The sequence below is a fragment of the Crinia signifera genome, chromosome 2 (genome assembly GCF_055691185.1).
Source record: "Crinia signifera chromosome 2, ASM5569118v1, whole genome shotgun sequence".
NCBI lineage: Eukaryota > Metazoa > Chordata > Amphibia > Anura > Myobatrachidae > Crinia > Crinia signifera.
Window position 1 is genome coordinate 217,423,257 of NC_139218.1, and position 19,198 is coordinate 217,442,454.

At 42.6% G+C, this 19,198-nt stretch overlaps 1 protein-coding gene across 2 annotated transcripts in view; it reads right to left on the reverse strand.

The window, feature by feature from the left end:
• USP32 (ubiquitin specific peptidase 32) overlaps window positions 1–19,198 on the reverse strand; it is a 182,695-nt gene that overhangs the window by 15,657 nt on the left and 147,840 nt on the right. For both annotated transcript variants that reach the window (XM_083173737.1, XM_083173736.1), the window contains exons 26-31: window positions 15,109–15,320; window positions 9,820–10,004; window positions 8,838–8,924; window positions 6,871–6,991; window positions 5,476–5,667; window positions 4,628–4,919 (exon numbers count right to left, since the gene is read on the reverse strand). In XM_083173737.1, coding sequence (XP_083029863.1) covers window positions 4,628–4,919; window positions 5,476–5,667; window positions 6,871–6,991; window positions 8,838–8,924; window positions 9,820–10,004; window positions 15,109–15,320 — 1,089 coding nt within the window. The remainder of the gene's footprint in view (window positions 1–4,627; window positions 4,920–5,475; window positions 5,668–6,870; window positions 6,992–8,837; window positions 8,925–9,819; window positions 10,005–15,108; window positions 15,321–19,198) is intronic.

Below are 19,198 nucleotides of genomic sequence, written 5' to 3' on the forward strand. Positions count from 1 at the left end.
CAAACTGCCGTGTCTCGAAAGACGCCACCATCTTCCCCAGCAGCTTGAGGCACCTCCATACTGATGTGCTCCGAGAGCTGAGAATCTCCTGGACTAAGGCAACCAGATCCCTGGCCTTTGCCTCCGGTAAAAATACCCGATGTAGATGGGTAACCAGAATGACCCCCAAGAATTGGAGTCTCTGTGACGGCACCAACTGAGACTTTTGTAAGTTTAAAAGCCAGCCGTGAGCCTGCAAAAAACCCGATGGCTTCTGCCAAGTGACTCTTCAACATGTCTGCTGACTCCGCTTTGAACAGCAGGTCGTCCAAATATGGGATCACCGTGATTCCCCTCAGTCGAAGCACAGCCGCCATTACAGACATTATCTTGGTGAATACCCTTGGCGCTGTGGCCAGGCCAAAGGGCAACGCCTGGAATTGCAAGTGCATGGTCTCCTATCTCAAACCTCAATAGAGCCTGATGTCCTGGGTGAACAGGAACATGAAGGTACGCGTCCTGGATATCCATGAACGCCAAAAATTCTCCCTGGTCCAGGCTTAACAGCACTGACCGTAGAGACTCCATTTTGAAATGGTCTACCCACAAATGGATAATTAACGACTTTAAATTGAGAATCGGTCTGAAAGACCTGTCTGGTTTGGACACCAGAAACAGAGTGGAATAAAAGCCTTTTTTCCACTCCGCTCTGGGGACCGGGATCACCACACCCTTCTCTAAAAGAGAATGAGCCGCTCCCAAGGGAGCTGTACGGAGCCGAGCCCCCTTTGGTATTGGCGTGGGAATGAATCTTCTTGGAAGAAGACCTTTGAAGGGAATTCTGTAACCCTGGGTTATAATTTCTAACACCCAAGAATCCCGGTCTAACAATGCCCATGCGTCTTTGAACAGTGTCAGATGTCCCCCCATCTTGACCACCGCCGGGCAAAACCCTTGGCAGTCATGCAGAGGGTTTGTCCTCTCCTTTTGTGTTTGTTTTCTTATGAAAGGAACCAAATTTAGACTTTTGGACCTTTCCCCTGAAGGGCTGCCCTCGAAAAGACGCACCTCCTCTAAGGGAGGGCCGCAAGGCCGGCCTGAAAGCAGAAAACCTTGATGTCTGCTTGGCTGGCAGGAAAGTACTTTTGCCACCTGTGGCCTGCTTAATAATCTCTTCCAGTTCAGAAGCAAATAACAGCTTTCCTTTAAAAGCTAATGCCTCTAAGGCTTTCTTAGACACATTATCTGCCTCCCAAGCCTTAAGCCAGAGCACTCTCCTGGCATTTACAGACACTGTGGAAACTCTGGCAGCCATTTTGAGAGCTTCCTCTCAGACTCCAATACATGCTCTGCAGCCGCTTTTAAGCTTCTCTGCAAGCAATAACACACAAGGGTCAGCGTGTAAAATAGTGCACAAATTTCTGGCCCACACGATCATGGCCTTAGAGACCCAGGCTGAAGCAATCAGAGGGCGTAGGGTGTATCCCACCCCTTCAAATATTGCCTTGAGGTTACCCTCCAGCTTTTTGTCTATGGGGTCCTTAAACGCTGCTACCCCTTGTACTGGTAGCACAGTGGCTCCACCTGTGGCTTTGATACACGTGCCACAGAAGCATCTACCACTGGGACTTTTTTCCAGAGGTCAGCATGCGCCTCAGGCATGGGTTACAGGCTTAGAAATCTTTTAGGTATCTGAAGCCTTTTATCAGGGGTTTTCCAGGCCCCTTTGCAGGGAGATATCAGTTTCTTTACGCTGTCTCATAAAAAACAACCTTTACAGGAGTTTATCCTTCACAGACAAATTTAATGCCTGTTTAACAGCAGTAATAAAATCCTCTACCCCTGAGGCTGAGGACTCTTCAGAAACATCACCCTGATTGGTATGTCTGTGTACTCTCCTTCCTCATCAGCAGCTAATAATGGCACTGAATAAGACCTTTTAGGGGTCCCCACAGAATAACCATAAAACTTGTCCAACAAGTAATTTAAACCTGCTGATTCCCATAGCCGTATCCTGCATGACCTGTAATAAGTCAGGATTTGTCTGGGTCCGAGGCAAAGAGCTAGGGGACTGCTGAGAGAATGGCAATGGTCTAGGGAAGTTATAAGCCATCACTCTGCCTGTCCAGTAATGCACCAAAGCATTTTCAGACCTGCCCAGGGACTTCGCCCACGCAAGCTCCGATGCACTACCCTCTGGGGTTCACTCCCCATGGGTTTCACAGCAGCGCAATAAATACATAAGCCCCCCTTATCTGCTCAGGGACAAATCTCAGTGTACAACCACTGCAAGCGCTCAATGCATTTAGATCTCCCTCCCCCAAAACCACAGACTGTTGCTCAGACATGATGTTCTCAATTAACACAGTCACAGCATTAAATGTACAGACATTATATACAAAACCAATATACTCAGTTCACTTAGCTTTCTGTAGTCTTCAGAATGGGGAAAGCGATGCCCAGGAAATCCAATCACTCTGTCAGGATCTGTAAGCCAGCTCAGCTCCGCTGCAAGCGTTCTGAATGGCGCCAAAACAGAGTGAGGGAAGGGATCAAGCCCCTGCTGCTGCGGGGTCTGTGACTTTTGGCGCCAACTACCCCCAGACAGCCGCTCCCATTGTAGGATCTCCTAGTTCTAGTATCTCCCCCTCAGCTGGGGACCACTCGGAACATGCCTGTAACAACACTGCTGTCCTCTCATATCAGGAGCTCAGTGTGTAAGCTCCGCATAAAATGGCCGCCGCCACCACGGAGCGCCTGTCCCCCATGATCCCCACCTAGCGTGAAGCCGGTTTCAGAGCGCTCCGGAGCCCAGGCAGCTTCTTAAAAGAAGCTGTAAGCGCTGCACAGGGAGGCCAGACAGCGTCTCCCTTGTGCACAGTGAGCTGACAGGACGCGCTTCTGTCAGCTCCTGCTGCGCTAGCAGTGTGAGGATTCACTAATGAGAATCCTGATACTGTGCCTACCTAGCTAGTGTAAAAGTTAATAAAATAATAAAAACCCTAACTAACTCTACTCCTTCGGCTGCTCCGGCAGCCCTTTAGAATAGCACCCACTCCAGTGGGCACCTAACACGAACTGAGGAGTCTGGGATGCAGTAGGGGAGGAGCCTACCCTCCAAAAGCTTTAGGATAGGTGCCTGGCTCCTGCGGACCCTCCTACATCCCAATGTGAAGCTGTGTCACCAGGACCATTGAAAGAGAAATTACTGCGCTGGATTTAAAATAGATCCACAATTATAAGATGCTAGTTTTAACTTCTATCAAACACTTATACTGAATTGGTCATTAAACTTCACTTTGTAGTCTTATGTCAAGGGGTCAAGTCTGGCCAACAGCTGTATTCTCTACCAGCAGAAAGATTCTGTGGGCAAATCATCCCCAGTAGTCTTCATTCTAGCACACTGCATCTTTCAAAACCCATGCAATTAGACTGTTGCTTCCCCTTACAGCCATTAGACTGCGCCTCACTTTCCTGCCTGGGGTGTAGCTCATGTGGTCCGTATTTCAGCACAGATATGCAGTCAAGACGTGTGCTAGAAGCACCACAAAAGAAGGCAACACCCCCCGGCAAGGAAGATGAACTGCACGGAAATTGAAAGTGGCAGAATGAACACTAAGGGGGGCATTCAATGTCAGGGGCACTGCTGTCGGGCAAGCTCGACAGCCGTGCCCCTGTCCCGTTCTCGCTTTGCTCGACTTGTCCCGGCCGCCGAGCGGCAAGAAAAGCCGGAAATAGACGTACTCCGGCCGGGAGCTTGCCTTTTTCCGGCTTTTCGTGGCAGAACGAGCCCAACAGCTCGTTCTGCCGAGAACCCCTGTTCAATGCAGTCGGGGAAGACAGCATTGAATAGGGCCCCGCAGCCATCTCCCCCGTCAGGAGATGGCAGCGGGAGCATGACAATCATTGAATACCCCCATAACCAGGAGAATGACAATTGCAACTTACTTCTATTTTTAAAAAAAAAGTTGTCACATACTGGTCCCCACACCTGCATGCACATGGGCCGAGACCACACTAATTAGGTATACAATGAAAATGGTGCTAGGTTGTTGATTTGATAACCAGAAGATCCACATTTACTGAGTGCTTCATTTCTGCATTAATTCTTGTGTACCATTCTTGCTGACCCACGACATCAATCAGCTCCTGCTTAGCCCTCCTGTACCATTGCCAGTGTAAAGTATTGTATATATGAGCTGGACTTGGTATTTGTATTCGACTACTGTCTACTACCTCAGTGAATTGTTTGCCATGCACGTGTAGTAGTAGTTATCAGACTGATATAAAAACAAGGATGATCCTATAAGTAAGGTAACTAGAACGTATGTGTAATGTTCTCTATTTCATTATAAATCCCCATCATGCCAGTGCAATTAGACTGTTGCTTCCCCTTCCCCTTACAGCCATTAGACTGTGCCTCACTCATATCAGTCATACTGTCCTAACATCAGTTGTAAGCTGGCTGAAACACGGTCAGACATGGAGGTGCATAGTGTGATCAGATTTCTGCATCTAAAGGGCAAATCAGCAGCTTAAATTTATCACCAACGTGCACCGCACTGAATTTAATCTTCAAAGTAATGCAAAGACTTAAGATCCTATAAACCTATTGCTAAAAGCAACACATTAAAAATATTTTAAATACCTTTAGTATTATTTGTTGTGGAAGAACTGATAATTGGCTGAACCTTGCTGAGTGTATCCACATCTCCAGCCGAACAAGAGTTTATCAAGTCCATTTTCTTCAAGTCACCCTGTATCAAGCGTGGTTCAGCTTGATCGTTCCACTGAAGTCTTGCTTTCCTTTTCTGGTATTGTACTGGTCCTCTGGGTACCAAAAAGGCACTCGGATCAAATTTCTCCCGGGGAAATTTGACAATTTTTTGAGACTTTATCCATCGACCATTAACAAACTGGAACCGCTTTAAGTGGATGATCTAAGATCCAAAAACATTTCACCATATTATAAAGAAAGATGCCAAAATACAAGTCTGATAAAAAAAAAAACCATATACAGTACATGCTATTTTTATATATGCTAAAGCAGTTCATTATGGAATGTTATAGAATACAATATATTCTATAAAACATGACACTAGATCATGGGTCTTCAAACTGTGGCCCTACAGATGTTGTGGAACTACATGTCCCAGCATGCCCTGACAGTTTTGGCATGCTCTTATAGGGAAAAATGTGGCAATGCATGTTGGAACATGTAGTTTCACAACATCTGGAGGGCCACAGTTTGAAGACCCATGCACTAGATGCTTCCTAGCTACAACAATGTGCGCATGCTAGCTTATTAGCAGCTACATAGTACTACAACATGACCACAGTATGCAATAAAACTGTCAGATATGAATTAGATGGCATACAACAAATAAACTACTAGGTTTAAAGTACAGTAAATGAATGTCAATTAACTTCTACATTACAAAACACTCTAAAAACAATACAATTTCCGTAAAGTTGTAAGAATATAACAAGACATACTAGAATTGGCGGAAGTCTCCAAAGGTCAAGTTTCTTTGTGGCTAAACAATGTGTTCTACATTTGGAACAATAATACATTTCATCCTCTCCAAGTTCCTCTTCGCTTGTGAAAGCCCGTAGACAGCTATCAAGGTTAATGGGTTCTGCCTGGGCCCTACGACTCTGTTCAACACTTTCATGCTCCTCCACAATCTGTACATAAGAGGGAGAAAAGGAGATGTTTAGGCTGAAGTCTACACAAAACATAGGGGGAAATGGTTCTAGAGCACAGACTAAAAAAACGAACCATTGATGTAATTAAGATTCACTAAAAATAAATAAAAGGGACAATTAAATTACTAACTTAGTAATTGAGCTATGAATCCCAGACTTCTCACTATTTCTCACAAAATTTCTCACTATAAAATCCCCAAGGTGGGTACAAATACAGAATACAAATATAATATTGTTCTGTGGAGGACATTCTCACTGTTACAGACAACATAAAATAAATCAAAAATGTAATAGGCCCAACATTATTACATTAGAAAGAGTAAACATAAAAAACAAACAAACATTTTAAACAAAAACAAAGCCGAAGAGTAAAATAAAAGTGATTTCACTCTGGTGTCGCTACAGTTTTACTTCGTTTTTAAACATCTCCTAAAATACTGTAGTTGCAAAGGCATCATTCTACTTTATAACAATAAAAGTATGGACACCGCCACTAAAGGATTTTTTTTTTTTTCAATTGTGCATATATGTCTAGAAAGTGAAAAAGATGTTCTAATGACTAAAGCACTAAACACAACCCAATAAAAAAAGACATCCAGAGCACTGGGAAGAAATAGATCTAATCTTTGCATCTACATGGCACATGATTTCCTAGCCTAATTTGGGCTAGTGCAGTCAGGCACCTCTTCATGCTCTAATCCACACATTTCCCTCAACAGGTTTATTGTCTCCTTTTCTCCCTCACCTCTCTTTACCTAGAGTAAAGCCTCCGGGGCCCCTTAGTGCACAAATAAAAAAAAATAGCATTTCCCCTGGGATGGTCTCTTTGCATAATTGTAAATAACTTTTTTAATTTCTTTGCCAAAGCAAACTTTCAGAATGCAAGCTTAGAAAAACAGGAAAATAAATAAACATGAAATATGTATATCCAAATGAAAAATGATATTAATACAAAATAATCTATTGTTTGTCATAAGTATTTTTTTTTAATTGGATATGGATACCCATACTCCTAGGTTAAAATGGATGGTAACTAAATGGGCCATAGTGCATATGTATTTGGACATTTAGATTATAAGCTCCAATTAAGCAGTTATTGACTAAGCAACATGGTATGGCTTTACAAACAGTAATAAAAAAAAATATAATGACACCTGACATTCTCCAGGACTGTATCCTTACCCTTTCTTGTGAAGTCTGGTAACGGAGATGTAGGGCTGTGGGGTCCCAATCCACAGCAATGTAAGCATTACCAATGTAAGCGCGGTCTTCTGCACAATCAATTTTACATCCACGACAAAACCTACATAAAGAGCAATCAAGAGATACTTCAGAGCCTGGCAACCTTGGACAACATCTAGAATGGGCGCACTAATGAGTTTAACCTAAATCAACTTGAGTTAAAGCCCCTATACACTAGTCTGACTTGTGCCTCAGACAGGTCAGACCCAATATCCCCTGGGACTGCTTATCTCTGATTTGGCACTTTATGTGACATTTTTGCATGTGATATATCGCATGTAAAAGGACCCCCTGGGGAGCTGCTGTGGGAGTTCCAGGAAAATTGTAAGCGATACATCGCGGGTGCTAAAAAGCATAAGTCCAATTACGATTTGTCCTATGTTCTGCATATATGACCTTTGACTCCGAATCAATCACGAATGCGTATCGGATCCAATCACACACCTGTGATTTGGCCACTTTTCAACCAATTTTTCTGTCCAAACCATCTGAATCAAATGAAAACCACCCAAATTGTACAAGTGTATGGGGGGCCTTTAGAGATCAATTTAACCTCTAATGGTAATCCCTGTCATTTAAAACTGTCAAAAGTTGAAAAGAACACATGCATGTTTAACCTAGGGAGGCTTTTGAGACAATGGCCCGTATTCATTGCTACGGCGAGTGCACAGCATTTTGGATTTGCCGTGCACTCGCCGTGATTCTCCAGGGTTCCCATTTTGCCGCAAGCCCCTTTTCCACCCTATTCAACTGATCAGTGGTGGGAGTCTTCTGCGGCGGAGAGGAGACAGGGCTGGCAGGGAGGTACAGGGCGCGCTGTGATGGTCCCGCACATGCATATTTAATGAACGGGACCAAGCGCAGTGAATATTAATGAGCAGGTCCCTGCCCCCATGCTTACGTCATGTAAAAAAAAAAAATTTTAAGAATTTTTTTTTTTATGTTATCAGTGTTTTTAATTAAAAATAGTAATTCCCTTCATAGTATAAAAACTGATTTTTGATCCCCAAAAAATAAATAGAAAACCTTTATTTTAAAACACACTCCAGTTCACCTTAAAAAGATGTCGAATGCCAAACTGAGAAACTCTGCGAAAATCACGATGAAAGCCGTTCTCCATTCTAGCACTGAATACACTCTTGGCGAATTAGTCAAAACCCCATTGAAATACATCAGCGAATTGCAGCGACTATGAAACTGAGAACTGGTCGGCATTCGCTGTTCGCTTTAGGCGAGCAGTGAACATTGAATACAGTTAATAGATTCACCGCTGAAAAACAGCCCAGTTCACCGGAAAAAGTGGGGAATCAAAAGAATTGCATACTGCCCAGTAAATAAAACAGTTCTAAAAAATAAATATTCTACAATATTATACAGTTGTAAAATGTTTGATCAATAACGCCCTTTGAATGCTTAACAGATTTTTCTGTAATTTTAATCATTGCCTCTCGTTCCCACAAATACTGGATATTTGGGATTGATGCATACATATTTACAACTATTTTTTTTTAGTTGAGCCATCTATAAATTAAATGTAATTATGTATAGTACTGATATACATGTGCCCTCTAGATGTACACTACCCCCTAGTTAGCTATATAATCAGCTTGAGAAAGGCACACTTGTCTCCAAAATGTGGCTTTTGCATTTAATAAACTTGTATGATTATTTGTGATTATAGTATGCCCAAAGACTATCTCACAATGAGCATATATTGTTTTATTCACTGTTTTATTCATAAAGATTAAACTAAATTGTGTTCAGTTGACAAAAATAAAACAAAATAAATGAATATGGCAGAATTATTAAAATTTCAATACTCACAATGAATCGTCAATGCATATTGTATTATGAGGCAGTAAAAGGAACAGTCTATAAAACAAGCAATTTCATTAATCATGATTTACCTGTACCACGGGCAAGACGCACATGAATTACCATCTTTCTGCACCACTCGCAACGTGAAAGGATACTGATATCCCATGCTATCATCACTGAAAATGGAAGATAAATGAAGACCAGTTGGATTGTAAGCACATTTGAAAAGCCCTTAATACAGTATCTGTACTGAAGCAATGACATATCACAGCTGTAGCTATTTAATATATACATATAGATTCCATTTTTATTTGAACTACCACTGGAGTGCACAACTGATTGGCCATTTGCGTTTTGGTGATTATTAAAATCAGATATGCTTTGTGCACCTGACTTGCATATAATGCTACCCAAACCAGGGGGCACATACAATAGGGTCAGAGTTTGCCGGAGGTCAGGGATGACTATTTTGGAAGGTTTTTAAAACAGGAATCATTTACAAGGCAAAGCCAACCTGGTTTTGTCTTGTAAATAATAACTTTAAAAAAACTTCCGAGATGGGCCAGCATTCCGCACCTCCTGCAAACTATTATATATATATGCCAATATTTTTTACATGTTTTTTTTTTTTTATGCATAAATCGCTTTAAGATGCATACTATTCAGGAGCAACATACACAATATGGTCTTATCACAAAACTGAGGAGAGAATCTTGTATATTGTCTGAGGTCCATGTACATTAATATAATACAGATCATTTTCCTCCAGGACCTTTGCTGCAGTGAGTCAGCGGGTGGGGGGTATCTGGCTGAAATGGTTGAACTAGCATTAGATAGAAGCATCATTAGAGAAATAGCCTACTCTGTGACCATCCCCAGCTTTATTAATGATAAATGTTGTGATAAAGGCAGGGGTTTCCAATAACTCAGGCATGTCCAAACTGTGGCCCTCCAACTGTTCTGAAACTACGCATGCCTTGCCATATTCTTAGCATTCCCTAATAGCAAAACTGTGGCAAGGCATGATGGTAGGGACGTAGTTTGGACATGCCCGCCATAACTTGTACGTACCAGTCTTGTGCATGGTTGCTGGCTTCTTGTGGAGGAAGAGGACTTGCCAGCCTGGACACTTGAATCCAAACCGCATCATACAAATCTTTCTTGCGGGTATGGACAGTGCAGGGAACAATTAGCGGCATGCCAAATAGGCTTGGGCGATTTTTTTGAGATGACAGGAAATAAAGCTCAGTTCTCATCTTTACAAAAAAAAGAAACAAAAAAGTAGATTATGCAAAACACCAAATAACTGTGCATATTGTTTTTAAAATAATAAATACAAACACTTTACTACAACACTGTTTTAATCAGTAGACAATATTAGGTTATCTGGAACTTTTTTAATTGTTTAAAAATATACCATTGTTTTACTACATTGCATTTTACAGATGTGTCCATACCAGACTTGTGCAAAATATCCAGCTGTTTAATGATAGATCCCCTAACAAAAACTTACTTTGCATCGTTTTTGTGACAAAAGAACAATGCAAGTGCACCCCAACTACTGGTGCTAGCATTTCATGTGTGTGAAGGGTGTGGTATAGGGTTCCGACAGTCGGGATCCCGACAGTCATTAGCCCAACGTCGGGATCCCGACTGGCCGGACTCAGACAGCATGGGGAGCACAACAAAGCCCCTTGCGTGCATTATAGTCTATCTCTATGGGGGTCATGGACCCCCATGAGGGAGAGTAGCCGGTGGCCGTCGGGAACCGTCTGTCGGTGTTTTAACAGTCGTGATCCCGACGTCGGGTAAATGACTGTCGGGATCCCGCCGTCGGATAAAGGACTGTCGGGATCCAGACTGTCAGGACCCCGTCCGGCACCCGTGTGTGGCGGTGGAGAAATAAAATTAGCAGGTGTGAAAAAACAGGGCTTATCTCAAGTTTATTTTGCACTCTTTAGGATTTGACTATTCAATTACAGCCAGTTACATTTTCTGTTTTTGTGTGTTAACACATAGAATATATGATAAGGTTTATGATACTTAATTTTTTTTAACCTAACAACCTTTTTTTGAGCCTGCTGAGGTCCACCCCAAAAAATCCCAGATAAAAGCTGCTGGAGGGTACATTTGAGTCCTGGGGAACCACTTAGCCCAGGGCTGGGCAATTCCGGCCCTCCAGATGTTGAGGAACTACACATCCCAGGATGCTTTGCATTAGTTTTGCTATGTGGCCATGCTGCAACTGATGCAAGGCATGCTGGGATGTGTAGTTCCTCAACATCTGGAGGGACGCAATTGCCCAGCCCTGACTTAGCCCATAGTAAATTACGACAGCCACCTGAATTCCCCCCTAAATTACTTTAGCTAGGCAAAAAAAAAAAAAAAGACATCATACATATCATGTAACATTCCCCATATTGTTGTAAATACTAATCTAGTATGAGTGGTACACTGTGAGCCACTTTATTTATTATTTATTTACAGTTTCTTATATAGCGCAGCATATTGCGTTGCGCTTTACAATTGGAGACAACAGTGATTAAACAAACTGGGTAGATACAAACGGACATGGAGATAGGAGGGCATTGCTCGCAAGCTTACAATCTATAGGGATAATAGGAGGGATACATGAGGATAGAATTCCGTAGCATGGCAGTCCCATCAGATTACAAGACAGTTCTGATGTGATGCAATTAGATATAACTTTATATGCGGTTATGAAGCACAAGACACACAATTTAGGAAAAAAGTACTCATTATCCATGGAAGAGCATACAATCTGCACCAATTGCTGTAAGCCAAAACACTAGGTGATTGAGAACACATCCATAACTTAATTTTCTCTTTGGACTCTCAACCGCCATTTTCAAGGTCTCCTATGCTTTTACTACAGTATCCACAGGCCACAATCCACAAGCTTAATTTGAAACCACCTGTACAAAATGTTGAATTTCTGATACAGAAGTTGCACATTTTTTTTATTTTAAATTTTAAATAAATAAACTAATTCAAAATGTCAACCAGCAATGCCTTAAAGACCAATTAAATGAAATAAGGTAATTACAAGTTTTCTTACATTACAGACTTGGCACATTTACATAAATGTCCACACAAAAATTAAAATGTCGTATTAGGTTAAGATCAGCTAGTTGTTATTAAGAGAGAGACAGAGACTGACTGACTAGCAAGCGAGAATCATTACATGACTATAAAGTATTTCAGGCACTTCTGACATCATAAAATCATATTTAATTATTTTTCAGTTTAAAAAGAACTGACTCATAACCTCTTATTTTACCAGGGAATAACTGTAATGCCAGAAGTGGTGTCTTTCAATAGTGCTTGGGAACTAGAATGCTACCTGCAGCCACACTGGTTATGTATTACAACCAAAAACCAGGGAAGACGGTTCCATACCAATAGGCTGTTCCAGAACAGACCATGCAGGGCCGGCGTAAGGCTTCTCAGCCCCCTCGGCAAAACTTCAACCTACTGCCCCCCCCCCCCACCCCCCACACACACACACTGCCACCAATAACCATTTTTCAACCACTTAATGCATACTTGCCTAACATTCTGGAATAGCAGGGAGCCTCTTAACAATTGAGTGACCCGCCCAGCCTCCCAGGAAGGTGGGCAAGTCTCCTGCTTTCCCTGGAGGATCCCCAGCACCCTCCCCTTTGCCACCCACAAGAAAGTACAAGGAAGAGAGGGAAGTACAGTAGGGAAGTATGCCTTAAGAGAAAGTATAGAGGTGAGGTCTTAGAAGTTCCACAGCAACCACCTGCATTAAGTACAACAAGGATCATCAGAGATATCCTTGATTTTTTGATAGGCAAACTTGGTGGCAAACCCCCCCCAGATCCCGGCACCTTAAAGCTGCCTAGTGGTAGAGCCGTCGCTGACACCGTGTAGGAGTTATATACACTATCCTCAAAGACCTACTTTGAAGCAAGCCAAACCGCAAATCAAAAAATAATTTAAAAATACAGTACTGTGCAAAGGTTTTAGGCAGGTGTGGAAAAAATGCTGGGTACTTATTTCCTAGCACGGCGCCCACGATCTAGATTATATGTGTCCGGACGATATCGCAAGCATTGCATGCATCTTATGTGTTTGTGCATAGACGAGATATACAATCTATACAATTGAAAAGATTTTTAATTGTATGTACAATATCGCATCTTATAGATCTCATGGATCTTATGCATCCAAAAGATGCATAAGATCCATAATAAGCCATAAGATAAAAGATCCATCAACACCAACCCAAAGCGTGGCGAGCCCGCGAGGGGCGGCAGTACGCGTCCTCCGACCTTTTCATACCCACACTATCCACGTTGGCGTGGAGTTGATATTACATAGTGTGGCGAGCGCAGCGAGCCACCGAGCCCAAAGCATGGCGAGCGCAGCGCGCCCCGCGAGGGGACGCGCATTACTTCACAGGTATTACGCGTCCGCTCGCCACACTATATAAAATCAACTCCACGCTGACGTGGATAGTGGGGGTATGAAAAGGTCGGAGGACGCGTGCCGCCGACCCGCGCAGGCTCGCTGCGCTCACCACGCTTCGGGTTGGTGTTGATGGATCTTTTATCTTATGGATGCATAAGATCCATAAGATGAGATCCATAAGATGCGATATTGAACATACAATTAAAAATCTTTTCAATTGTATAGATTGTATGCCTTAATTGGCATACAATCTTATGCGATGGGCGCTGTGCTGGGAGATAAGTACCAAATGCTGCAAAGTAAGACTGCTTTTAAAAATAGAAGTGCCATTTTTATCAATGAACAAAATACTAATTAAATGAACAGAAGAGAAATATAAACCTTATCAGTATTTGGTGTTACTACCTTTTTCTTCAAAACAGCATTACATGTCCTAGTTAAGGGTTTCTCAAAGGATTTAGCTCTGGGACCCCATCAGACAATAAAAATAATTACAGGACCCTAGCGAGTTACAGTATAAGGGCATCACATCACTTGTGTAGTCAGTAGACAGCACATACATGGCAGCATTGTGGAGGCACTAAATGATGTGCAGAGTCTAAAATAACAGACAACTCAACAGATTTTTCAGACTCCTTGAATCAATGGGCAGTATTCAATGAGAAAAATTAGCCATGTTTTATGGCGAGTTTGTGCTTTTCTCGCGTTGGACGGAGAATTTTGGTCTCAAAAAGCGAACAACCCTATTCAACGTGCACTTCTCGCCGTCTTTCTAAGTGATTTTCGCAGTGTCTCTCCGTGTAGCAATTCTCCATCTTTCCATGGAGAAGTGGAATGTGAACTTTTAAAATAAAAGTTTTTTTTGTTTTAATTTTGGTGTCAAAAAATCAGGAATTTTATTCTGTGCAAGGGCATGCTATTTTTATTCATGTGCTTATAGCACATGAATATATATTTAATTTTAAAAAATATATATCTTTTTTGTTTTAAACAGAGCAGCCAGCAGGGGGCCGGGAGCCGAGCCGCTCATTAGATATTCATATATTCACTGCACCCGATCATTACATATGCACGATCAGGTACAGTGAATACCCGGTCCCCTGTTGGCTCTCCCGGGGGGCAGCCTGTGCTGCCTGGCTCCCGGGGAGCCCACCTCCCCCCACATACGTTCTGGGGCAGGCAGGGAGACTTCCATCTCCCTGCCTGCCACCATCCCACGGCTCCCTGCAGCGGACGCTCGTCCGCTGCAGGGGTTAAGATTCGCCGCAAGGGGCAATGAGCCCCTCCGACATTGAATACTGGGAGAGCGAGAGGCAGACAGCCCTCCGGAACAAAGCGAGTGTGCAGCGAATCCTAAACAGGATTTGCTGCACATGGCGATATTTTACATTGAATACTGCCCACTGACTGAGATTAGAAAAGTCATCAGCCTGATTGTCATCAACATGGAGTCGCGACCCCATGCTGAGGTCAGGACCCACTTTGGGATCAGGACCCACAGTTTGAGAACCGCTGTCCTAGTTTAACCCATCCCTGTTATACTGTACTATCGGCTGTGTGCAATGCAGTAACAGCTTTCTGGGGAGCACTCAGTGTGGGAACTGGTGTCTCTAAAAAAAATAATAATAATAATAAAAAAAAAAAAAAAAGACAGCGCACAGATGTATGATCAGATTTAAATATGTACAGGCACTACATGTTCTGTACACCAAACTTGCTCATCAGAAAGCTGCGCCACTGAAGTGCTTGATGCGTCTCTCCTATCATTTCAAAATCGAAAATACAACACACGGTTGGGACCAAACAATATTGCCCAAATATTTTTCTGTGCAATCAATCACACTGACTACAGGACTTTGCAAACCATTTGTAAAGACAAATAAAAATTAAAGAAACTCTTACCATTTTTCTGTGAATAGCAATAATATAGCCTATAAAAGGGCCATCTGGGTGGACAGAGACATGCCCATTAAGTACTCCATTGGCCATAGTCTTCTCTGTTCCACATGGCACTACAGTGTTTGGCATCCCATTGGGGATTATAGGTGGCTGACTCAGACCTCCATTTGCAATGAGACTGTGTGGTCCATTTGATGATGGCATCGTGTTGAAATCTGCAAATTATAGAATAAGATCAGACTAATTTAATTAGCACTGCCTGGCTATTAATATGGATTATTGTTTAAACCTCTTTGGCTGGGCATTTTACTAACTCAGCAAAGCTCATTAAAAAGCATAAGGCAGATGAACACATTTTTAACTATTTAATTACCAGAAAATACAATAACTTTTATATAAAATGTGAAAGGTGTTATGATTTGTGATTTTGCAATAAAGTTGTTTTTTTTTTTAACGTATGTAAGCAATGCAGGCTTACCAACAAATAACGCATAAGAGAAATTTTGCTTTGCAAGCACAACCTGAATTGATTTTCCATGTAAGTATACACAGTTCTTTCCGTCTGTGTGGACCAAATAAAGAAACTTTACCATATCAGGGGGCTAAAATGTAGGAAACTTGTCAATAATATGAGTCTTACAACACTATTTGCATATTGAAAAATACAGAACTACAAAGTTTGTGTGAAAGCAATTAAAAGTATAAAAGCTAGTTTTGGCTAGTACTTATGATATGCACTTTTTTTTCCCTCTCTCCCTCTCCTCCCTATATATGCCAGATTTAACCACCACTCCTACTATACATTTACTATATAGGGAATTAGGTACTTTTTTCCTAGCAGGGCGCCCAGATTTCCTACGTACGCTCAGTAGTTAATTTAGTTAATTTATTCACTGCACCCTGAGTGAAATCACATTGCATGTCCCTTTTTTGTGGCGTGAGATGAGATCTCAGTAGTTCATATGGTAAAACACCTAAAACAGCACCACTCTCCACGTCACCCCGAAGCGTGGCGAGCCCCGCGAGGGGCGGTGGAACGCATCCTCCGACCTTTTCATACCCCCAATATCTACATCGGCGTGCAATCGATTTTATATAGCGTAACGTGCCCCGCGAGGGGACGCAGAATACATGTAAAGTAATCCGCGGGGCTTGCCACGCTTCGGGCTCGGTGACTCGCCACACTATATAAAATCAGCTCCAAGCTGACATAGATAGTGGGGGTATGAAAAGGTCGGAGGATGTGTTCCGCTGCACTCTCCACGCTTCGGGGTGACGTGGAGAGTGGTGCTGTTTTAGGTGTTTTATCATATGAACTACTGAGATCTCATCTCATCTGATCTCATCTCATCTGCGATGCGATTTCACTCAGGGTGCAGTGAATAAATTAACTAAATTAACTACTGAGATCGCATCGCACACATCGCAAGGCACAAAAAGCCATGCGATGCGATTTCACTACACAGAATAGTACCGGGAATTAATATAGGAATTTAAACAAAATAATCAATATTTCTTAGGGTCTGATAAATGGGGATATTAAAAGTTGCTACCCCCACTAGATCTTAATGGAACCCTCAAAGGGAGGGTCGGAGGGCTTTAGTGGTAAAGCCTTATGTGTATGTATTTGTGAAATTTGTTTAGGTATATATGTTGTATGTTTATCGACAGAGTTATAGTTACTCAGCAAAGGGGTAAAAGGAATGAGAAGGGAAAATACTGAAAGAGAAGGAAACGTTTTTGGTACTGGTTTCCTAGCACGGCGCCCCCGATTTTGATTCGATTACATCTTATACAATCGCATTGCATTGCATGCAATATAGCGGCATGCCATGCGATCTGATTTTTAATTGTACAAGCAGCCTGATGGGTGCTTTTAATGTTAAATGCACCCCCATTGGCAACGCCACCCCCACTATCAACGTGTCCTCCGACATTTTCATACCCCCACTATCCACCTTGGCGTGGAGTTGCTTTTAGATAGTGTGGCGAGCGCAGCGAGCGGACACTGATTACTTTACATTTATTGCGCGTCCCCTCGTCATGCTTCGGGCTCGTATTCCACGTGCGCTCGCCACACTATCTAAAAACAACTCCACGCCGACGTGATTAGTGGGGGTATAAAAAGGTCAGAGCACACGTACCACCACGCTCGCCAGTCTTCGGGTTGGCGATCCTAGGGGTGGCGTTGACTATGGGGGGCCATTTAACATTGTAAGGACCCATCAGGGTGCTTGTACAATCAAAAATCGTGTACGATCGCATCGCATGCCAATGTATGGCATACGATGCGATATTTGGTACTTGTGTATTACCACGGCATAAGGCATACAATGGTATGTGATGCGATATCGCGCGATGTTGTACAATGGCATACATTTTAAAATTGTATGACATTGTATATGGCATACAATGCCATACAATGCGATTAAAAATTGTATAAGCACCCTAATGGGTGCTTACAATGTTAAATGCACCCTAATGAGTGCTTACAATGTTAAATGCACCCCCACGTCACCCCCCACTATAAACGTGAACTCGAAGCGGGACGAGTGCAGCGAGCCCACGAGGGGGCGGCGGTACGCGTCCTACGACCTTTTCCTACCCCCACTATCCACGTTGGCGTGGAGTTGATTTTCCAAAGTGTGGCGAGCGCAGCGAGCCATCGAGCCCGAAGTGTGGCGAGGGGACGCGCATAACTTCACAGGTATACGCGTCCGCTCGCCACGCTTCAGGCTTGGTGGCTCGCTGCGCTCGCCACACTATATAGAATAAACTCCACGCCGACGTGGATAGTAGGGGTATGAAAAGGTCGTAGGACGCGTACCCCCGCCCCTCGCGGTCTAGCTGCGCTTGCCACGATTCGGGTTCACGTTTATAGTGGGGGGTGGCGTGGGGGGTGCATTTTCGCAGTAGGGAGTGTATTTAGCCTGGTTAAATCAGGAATTAGTAAACCAAAAATTCGCCACACACTAACTAAAGCCTCAGAAGAATTTAATAAAGCATTGTATAGCGCAGGAATATATGATATGTGGAGAATAAAAGATCCAACGACACCAGACTGTACTTTTTCTCGAATGTACAGAAGACATATACACGCATAGACTTTGCCTTCACTGATAGAAGTACTTTACAAAATATAAAAAAAAGGCAGAGATTCTTCCTAGAATGTGTTCTGACCACGCTCCGTTACTTATGAAGTGGGAAGAAAATAGCCCCTGCTTAATCCCTAGAATACGGAGATGTCCGAATTACATCTTTTCCTCTCCAGATACAAAGAATTCAATAAAAGAGGCAATCGAAGAGTATTTACTTTTTAACGACCTCCAACAAACTAATGCGACAAATTTTTGGTGTGCTCTGAAAGCTGTTCTGAGGGGTAAGATAATTCAAAGGGTAGCGATACTAAAAGGTAAAATTAAGAAACTTGAACAAGAACATAAGTCACATCCCTCTAATGAGCAAGTCCTAAAGGAACTTAATAAATCAAGAGAGGAGCTAGAAATAATAATTATTAAACAAATTAACAGAGAAACAGGTCGTTTTAAGCAAAGATATTATGTAGAGGGGAATAAGGCATCGCACCTATTGGGTAAAAGGATTAAGGGCGTAAGATATAGGAATGCGGTTAAAAGCTTATATAATGAAAAGGGGATAAAGATAATGAATCCAGCAGAGATCCCAAACATCTTTGCAGACATCTGTATAATTTGAAGGAAGATAGCAACACTGTACAACCCTCTACGGAAGATATAAATGCTTTTTTAAGTAAAATAAATCTTCCTAAGATTAATCAAAGGAGACTAGATAAGCTTAATGAGCCTTGGAGTATACAAGAAGTAATAGAAGCAATCAAAACTTTAAAAATAAATAAAGCCCCTGGCCCAGACGGCTATATAAATAATTTGGTACTTGTGTAGTTTCACGGCGCCAGCATGGTGCCGTGCGTCTGAGTCCACTTGCGGGGCTCTCTTCGCTGCGGGCTCGGTGGCTCGCCACGCTATCTAAAATCAACTCCATGCCAACATGGATAGTGGGGGGTATGAACTATCCATGTTGGCATGGAGTTAAGTTAGTTTATTTTAGATAGTTT